This window comes from Ischnura elegans, chromosome 3 (genome assembly GCF_921293095.1).
Source record: "Ischnura elegans chromosome 3, ioIscEleg1.1, whole genome shotgun sequence".
In the NCBI taxonomy this organism is placed as follows: Eukaryota; Metazoa; Arthropoda; class Insecta; order Odonata; family Coenagrionidae; genus Ischnura; species Ischnura elegans.
Window position 1 is genome coordinate 16,065,242 of NC_060248.1, and position 10,173 is coordinate 16,075,414.

Here is a 10,173-nt window from a genome sequence, read left to right on the forward strand (position 1 = left end):
TTTTCAACGACAACATTTTAATCGACAATATTTTTAACGACCACATTTTCAACGAAAACATTTTCAACGACAACATTTTCAACGACAAAATTTTCAACGACATTTTCAACGATAACATTTTCAACGACAACATTTTCAACGACAACATTTTCGACGACAACATTTTCAACGACAACATTTTCGACGACAATATTTTCCACGACAAAATTTTCAACGACAACATTTTCAACGACACCATTTTCCACGACAACATTTTCAACGACAACATTTTCAGCGACCAAATTTTCAACGACAATATTTTCGACGACAACATTTTCAACGACAACATTTTCAACGACAACATTTTCAACGACAACATTTTCAACGACAACATTTTCAAGAACAACATTTTCAACAGCAAAATATTCAACCACAACGTTTTCAACGACAACATGTTCGACGCAACATTTTCAACGACAACATTTTCGACGACAACATTTTAAGCGACAACATGTTCAACGACCACATTTTCAACGACAACATTTTCAACGACAACATTTTCAACGACAACATTTTCAACGACAACAACAACAAAAAATCCAACAACAATAACAACAAAAACAACACTAGCAACAACAACAACAACAACAACATAAACACGAATAACATAAACTACAACAACACAACTAAACAAAAAACAACAACAAAAACAACAACAACAACAATACAACAACAACAACGACAACATTTTCAACAACAACGTTTTCAACAACAATATTTTCACCAACAACATTTTCAACAACAAGATTTTCAACAACAACATTTTCAACGACAACATTTTCACCGACAACATTTTCAACGACAACATTTTCAACGACAACATTTTCAACGACAAAATTTTCGACGACAACATTTTCGACGACAACATTTTCAACGACAACATTTTCAACGCCAATATTTTCAACGACAACATTTTCAACGACAACATTTTCAACGACAACATTTTCAACGACAACATTTTCAACGACAACATTTTAATCGACAATATTTTTAACGACAACATTTTCAACCAAAACATTTTCAACGACAACATTTTCAACGACAACATTTTCAACGACAACATTTTCAACGACAACATTTTAAACGACAACAACAACAACAAAAACCACAACAACACTTACAACAACAACAACAACAACAACGAGAACATTTTCAACAACAACATTTTCAACAACAACATTTAAAAAAAAATATTCAACAACAACATTTTCACCGATAACATTTTCAACGACAAGATTTTCAACGACAACATTTTCAACGACAAAATTTTCAACGAAGACATTTTCAACGACAACATTTTCAACGACAACATTTTCAACGACAACATTTTCAAGAAATATTTTCAACGGCAACATATTCAACCACAACATTTTCAACGACAACATGTTCGACGACAACATTTTCGACGACAACATTTTCGAAGAAAACATTTTAAACGACAACATGTTCAACGACCACATTTTCAACGATACATTTTCAACCACAACATTTTCAACGACAACATTTTCAACGACAACAACAACAACAACAACACTAACAACAACAACAACAACAACAACAACAACAACAACGATCACATTTTCAACAACAACATTTTCAACAAAGACATTTTCTACAACAACATTTTCAAGAACAACATTTTCAACAAAAACATTTTCAATTACAACATTTTCAACAACAACATTTTCAACAAAAAAATTTCAGCAACAACATTTTCAACAAGAACATATTCAACAACAACGTTTTAAACGACAACTTTTTTGACGACAACATTTTCAACGACAACATTTTCAACGACAACATTTTCAGCGACAATATTTTCCACGAAAATATTTTCAACGACAACATTTTTAACGACAAAATTTTCAACGACAACATTATCAACGACAACATTTTCAACGACAACATTTTCAACGACAACATTTTCAACGACAACATTTTCAACGACAACATTTTCAACGACAACATTTTTAACGACATTTTCAACGTCAACATTTTCAACGACAACATTTTCAACGACAACATTTTCAACGACAACATTTTCAAATACAACAACAACAACGATAACAAAAACAACAACAATTACAACAACAACAACTATAAAAAAACAACAACAACAACTACAACAACAACAACAACTACAACCACAACAACAACAACATTTTCAACGACAACATTTTCCACGACAACATTTTCAACGACAACATATTCAACGACAACATTTTCAACGATACATTTTCGACGACAACATTTTCTAGAACAACGTTTTTAACGGCAACATATTTAACCACAACATTTTCAACAACAACATGTTCGACGACAACATTTTCGACGACAACATTTTCGACGACAACATTTTAAACGACAACATGTTCAACGACCACATTTTCCACGACAACATTTTCAACGACAACATTTTCAACGACAACATTTTCAACGATAACATTTTCAACGACAACATTTTTCAACGACAACCTTTTCGACGACAACATTTTCGACGACAACATTTTCAACGACATCATTTTCAACGAAAATATTTTTAACGACAACATTTTTAACGACAACATTTTCAACGACAACATTTTCAACGACAACATTTTCAACGACAACATTTTCAACGACAACATTTTCAACGACAACATTTTCTAGAACAACGTTTTTAACGGCACCATATTCAACCACAACATTTTCATCGACAACATGTTCGACGACAACATTTTCGACGACAACATTTTCGACGACTACATTTTAAACGACAACATGTTCAACGATCACATTTTCCACGACAACATTTTCAACGACAACATTTTCAACGACAACATTTTCAACGATAACATTTTCAACGACAACATTTTAAACGACAACATTTTCAACGACATAATTTTCAACGACAACATTTTCAACGACGTCATTCTCAACGACGACATTTTCCACGACAACATTTTCAACGTCAACATTTTCAACGAGTACATTTTCAACGACAACATTTTTAACGACAACAATTTCAACGAACACATTTTTAACGACAACATTTTCAACGACAACATTTTCATCGACAACATTTTCAACCACAAAATTTTCAACAACAACATTTTCAACGACAACATTTTCGACGACAACATTTCAAACGACAACATTTTCAACGACAACATTTTCAACGCCAATATTTTCAACGACAACATTTTCAACGACAACATTTTCAACGACAACATTTTCAACGACAACATTTTCAACGACAACATTTTAATCGACAATATTTTTAACGACAACATTTTCAACGAAAACATTTTCAACGACAACATTTTCAACGACAACATTTTCAACGACATTTTCAACGACAACATTTTCAACGACAACATTTTCAACGACAACATTTTCGACGACAACATTTTCAACGACAACATTTTCGACGACAATATTTTCCACGACAAAATTTTCAACGACAACATTTTCAACGACACCATTTTCCACGACAACATTTTCAACGACAACATTTTCAACGACAAAATTTTCAACGACAATATTTTCAACGACAACATTTTCAACGACAACATTTTCAGCGACAACATTTTCAACGACAACATTTTCAACGACAACATTTTCAAGAACAACATTTTCAACAGCAAAATATTCAACCACAACGTTTTCAACGACAACATGTTCGACGCAACATTTTCAACGACAACATTTTCGACGACAACATTTTAAGCGACAACATGTTCAACGACCACATTTTCAACGACAACATTTTCAACGACAACATTTTCAACGACAACAACAACAAAAAACCCAACAACAACAACAACAAAAACAACACTAGCAACAACAACAACAACAACAACATCAACACGAATAACATAAACTACAACAACACAACTAAACAAAAAACAACAACAAAAACAACAACAACAATACAACAACAACAACGGCAACATTTTCAACAACAACATTTTCAACAACAACATTTTCACCAACAACATTTTCAACAACAAGATTTTCAACAACAACATTTTCAACGACAACATTTTCACCGACAACATTTTCAACGACAACATTTTCAACGACAACATTTTCAACGACAACATTTTCAACGACAACATTTTCAACGACAACATTTTCGACGACAACATTTTCAACGATAACATTTTCAACGACAACATTTTCAACGCCAATATTTTCAACGACAACATTTTCAACGACAACATTTTCAACGACAACATTTTCAACGACAACATTTTCAACGACAACATTTTAATCGACAATATTTTTAACGACAACATTTTCAACCAAAACATTTTCAACGACAACATTTTCAACGACAACATTTTCAACGACAACATTTTCAACGACAACATTTTCAACAACATTTTCAACGACAACAACAACAACAAAAACCACAACAACACTTACAACAACAACAACAACAACAACGAGAACATTTTCAACAAAAACATTTTCAACAACAACATTTAAAAAAAAAATATTCAACAACAACATTTTCACCGATAACATTTTCAACGACAACATTTTCAACGACAACATTTTCAACGACAACATTTTCAACGACAACATTTTCAACGACAACATTTTTAACGACAAAATTTTCAACGACAACATTATCAACGACAACATTTTCACCGACAACATTTTCAACGACAACATTTTCAACGACAACATTTTCAACGACAATATTTTCAACGACAACATTTTCAACGACAACATTTTCAACGACAACATTTTCAACGACGACATTTTCAACGAACACATTTTCAACGACATCATTTTCAACGAAAACATTTTCTAGAACAACGTTTTTAACGGCAACATATTCAACCACAACATTTTCAACGACAAAATGTTCGACGACAACATTTTCGACGACAACATTTTAAACGACAACATGTTCAACGACCAAATTTTCCACGACAACATTTTCAACGACAATATTTTCAACGACAACATTTTCAACGATAACATTTTCAACGACAATTTTTTCAACGACAACATTTTCGACGACAACATTTTCGACGACAACGTTTTCAACGACAACATTTTTAACGAAAACATTTTCAACGACAACATTTTTAACGACAACATTTTCAACGACAAGATTTTCAACGACAACATTTTCAACGACAAAATTTTCAACGAAGACATTTTCAACGACAACATTTTCAACGACAACATTTTCAACGACAACATTTTCAAGAACAATATTTTCAACGGCAACATATTCAACCGCAACATTTTCAACGACAACATGTTCGACGACAACATTTTCGACGACAACATTTTCGAAGAAAACATTTTAAACGACAACATGTTCAACGACCACATTTTCAACGATACATTTTCAACCACAACATTTTCAACGACAACATTTTCAACGACAACAACAACAACAACAACACTAACAACAACAACAACAACAACAACGACAACATTTTCAACAACAACATTTTCAACAAAGACATTTTCAACAACAATATTTTCAAGAACAACATTTTCAACCAAAACATTTTCAATTACAACATTTTCAACAACAACATTTTCAACAAAAAAATTTCAGCAACAACATTTTCAACAACAACATATTCAACAACAACGTTTTCAACGACAACTTTTTTGACGACAACATTTTCAATGACAACATTTTCAACGACAACATTTTCAGCGACAATATTTTCAACGACAACATTTTTAACGACAAAATTTTCAACGACAACATTATCAACGACAACATTTTCAACGACAACATTTTCAACGACAACATTTTCAACGACAACATTTTCAACGACATTTTCAACGTCAACATTTTCAACGACAACATTTTCAACGACAACATTTTCAACGACAACATTTTCAAAGACAACAACAACAACGATAACAAAAACAACAACAATAACAACAACAACAACTATAACAAAAACAACAACAACAACTACAACAACAACAACAACTACAACAACAACAACAACAACATTTTCAACGACAACATTTTCCACGACAACATTTTCAACGACAACATATTCAACGACAACATTTTCAACGACAACATTTTCAACGACAACATTTTCAACGACAACATTTTCAAGAACAACATTTTCAACAGCAAAATATTCAACCACAACGTTTTCAACGACAACATGTTCGACGCAACATTTTCAACGACAACATTTTCGACGACAACATTTTAAGCGACAACATGTTCAACGACCACATTTTCAACGACAACATTTTCAACGACAACATTTTCAACGACAACAACAACAAAAAACCCAACAACAACAACAACAAAATCAACACTAGCAACAACAACAACAACAACAACATCAACACGAATAACATAAACTACAACAACACAACTAAACAAAAAACAACAACAAAAACAACAACAACAATACAACAACAACAACGACAACATTTTCAACAACAACATTTTCAACAACAACATTTTCACCAACAACATTTTCAACAACAAGATTTTCAACAACAACATTTTCAACGACAACATTTTCACCGACAACATTTTCAACGACAACATTTTCAACGACAACATTTTCAACGACAACATTTTCAACGACAACATTTTCAACGACAACATTTTCGACGACAACATTTTCAACGATAACATTTTCAACGACAACATTTTCAACGCCAATATTTTCAACGACAACATTTTCAACGACTACATTTTCAACGACAACATTTTCAACGACAACATTTTTAACGACAAAATTTTCAACGACAACATTATCAACGACAACATTTTCACCGACAACATTTTCAACGACAACATTTTCAACGACAACATTTTCAACGACAATATTTTCAACGACAACATTTTCAACGACAACATTTTCAACGACAACATTTTCAACGACGACATTTTCAACGAACACATTTTCAACGACATCATTTTCAACGAAAACATTTTCTAGAACAACGTTTTTAACGGCAACATATTCAACCACAACATTTTCAACGACAAAATGTTCGACGACAACATTTTCGACGACAACATTTTAAACGACAACATGTTCAACGACCACATTTTCCACGACAACATTTTCAACGACAATATTTTCAACGACAACATTTTCAACGATAACATTTTCAACGACAATTTTTTCAACGACAACATTTTCGACGACAACATTTTCGACGACAACGTTTTCAACGACAACATTTTTAACGAAAACATTTTCAACGACAACATTTTTAACGACAACATTTTCAACGACAAGATTTTCAACGACAACATTTTCAACGACAAAATTTTCAACGAAGACATTTTCAACGACAACATTTTCAACGACAACATTTTCAACGACAACATTTTCAAGAACAATATTTTCAACGGCAACATATTCAACCACAACATTTTCAACGACAACATGTTCGACGACAACATTTTCGACGACAACATTTTCGAAGAAAACATTTTAAACGACAACATGTTCAACGACCACATTTTCAACGATACATTTTCAACCACAACATTTTCAACGACAACATTTTCAACGACAACAACAACAACAACAACACTAACAACAACAACAACAACAACAACGACAACATTTTCAACAACAACATTTTCAACAAAGACATTTTCAACAACAACATTTTCAAGAACAACATTTTCAACAAAAACATTTTCAATAACAACATTTTCAACAACAACATTTTCAACAAAAAAATTTCAGCAACAACATTTTCAACAACAACATATTCAACAACAACGTTTTCAACGACAACTTTTTTGACGACAACATTTTCAATGACAACATTTTCAACGACAACATTTTCAGCGACAATATTTTCAACGACAACATTTTTAACGACAAAATTTTCAACGACAACATTATCAACGACAACATTTTCAACGACAACATTTTCAACGACAACATTTTCAACGACAACATTTTCAACGACATTTTCAACGTCAACATTTTCAACGACAACATTTTCAACGACAACATTTTCAACGACAACATTTTCAAAGACAACAACAACAACAACAACAACAACAACAACAACAACAACAACAACAACAACAACAACAACAACAACAACAACAACAACAACAACAACAACAACAACAACAACAACAACAACAACAACAACAACAACAACAACAACAACAACAACAACAACAACAACAACAACAACAACAACAACAACAACAACAACAACAACAACAACTTGAGACGCCGAGCAGAGCGGACGTGTTTCGACTGCGCTCCCGAGCTCATCACTTTCAAGTGTTTCTATCGGAGTATTTGCGAAGTTTTTTTCTTGTAAGTGCTTCGGAATAGTTGTTAATCGTTGCGTGATACCACACGTATCTCTATTGTTCGATTTTAAATCGAATTAGTGCTTGATTTCACCGAAAAGTGACTAAAAAACACTCGCGTCAAATCTTGGATCCCGTTTCGTTACCCATCCTCGCCGACACCTCGGAGTCGGTGAGAGAGGAAACGAGAAGACCAGCTAAGTGCTCTTCTTTTTCACACCGAGACAACAATTGTATCGGATATACTGCAATTATCAACTCACCAGACATTATGTCGAAGATGATCAGCCCACCGCATTCACCAAGGAGGATGTCTCCGTCTTCCAGTCAACTCGGCGACACGACTAACGATAGGAGGGTAAGAAGTGCTCCGTCGTCACCTCAGAGACGTGCTCAGGTTGCCACTACAGCCCCTCCGATTAATTACAGAAGTTCACGTAATCTGTCATTATCCCTGGAGTCACTAAATGACGAAATAAAATCGCCGACGACAGTATTGCGCCGCGAAGGCGGTATTTTAACTACCACAGTAAGGCGCATTCCGACAACTATCGGTGTCCGCTCACTCCCTTTCTCTTCTATCACTGGCAAAGTTTCACCGACCGAAATTAATTACGGAATTCATAATTCATTTGTCCATGCAAGTGGTGGAGCCATAGATACTCAAAGTTCCGATGCCCGTAACGTAAGCCGTCCCCCGGACACCGCTTTCCCCATTACTCAGGCGACGAGGGATGGGGAAATCACCTCTTCAGCTGAGACGAGGCCACGCTCGCTCGCGGCGACGGCAAGGGGAGGGGGATCGAGTGCGGTAAGCGGGGCGGACCCTATTCGATGCGAAGGCGAAGCCGCGAGCATTAGCGACGCACCCCAACGGGGCAGACCGTTAGTCAGCTACGCGCGGGTGACGGGAGGGAAGGAAAATCGACAAGCCCAAAGCAACGGCGATAACCCACTCCAACCTTTTAAATTCGTAACGAAAAAAATAATACCATTGAAATCGGGCCCCACAAGGAAGACGGGAATTATTTTCAACGGTCTCCCAGGCGTTCCCATAGCCCAATACATCGAGGCGATGGCCGAAGAGGTGGGCGGGAGACAGATAACGCACGCCACAAAACTTCCAGGGGATCGCGTTTGTTTCTATTTGAAGAATGAAGACATTTTAAACGACTTCATGATGAATAAAGGAGGTCTCACCATAATGAATAATTTTTTAATTGCGAACCGCATGGTTCAGCAAGTGGAGCGGCTAGTCGTCTCAAACGTGCCCCCAGAATTCCCGATTCCCGATTTGTTGGAAATTATCTCCCAAATAGGAAGAGTCGTGAGCCCCGTCACCACCCTGGGCGTGGGAATAAAAAGAGATGATCTAAGCCACGTCGAGTCGTGGAGGAAGCAGGTCTTCATCGTACGTCGGGAAGGTGTGATTGTACCCGAGTCGCTGCTCTTGGATTTCGGCCCCGCCAAGCACCGAATTTTCTTCAACTTTAATGACCCTCGGTGCTTTAGATGCAACGAAGACGGACATTTTGCCTCCGCCTGCAAGGCCAATCTCGACCAGGCAAGGGAAAGCAGGGCGAATTTTAACCCTCGCATAAACGACGGCAAAAAACAACATAATAATGACGCGCCGGCCGCATCACTTAAGACCCCCACCCCCGGAGGTGCAGATCACCAAATCATAGCGCCGAAAAAAAATATTATCACCCCAATTCCTCTCCCTCCTCACCCCACCGAGGAAGCGGACGTTGCCAATCATGAAAAAAATGACGGCAGCGACACGCCCCCCGAGACCAAGACTTCTCACTCCACCCCGCTACCTTTACCCACGCAAC

General features: G+C 35.8%; 1 protein-coding gene across 1 annotated transcript; it reads left to right on the forward strand.

Moving 5' to 3' along the window:
- Positions 1-5,421: 5,421 nt before the first annotated feature.
- Positions 5,422-8,219, forward strand: LOC124155132 (myb-like protein I; the record flags this gene model as incomplete). The annotated part of the gene is made up of 4 exons (XM_046528861.1): positions 5,422-5,481; positions 5,916-6,020; positions 7,568-7,675; positions 8,031-8,219. Coding segments are annotated over 4 exons (462 nt in total), but the record flags the coding sequence as incomplete, so codon positions are not given.
- Positions 8,220-10,173: the final 1,954 nt, after the last annotated feature.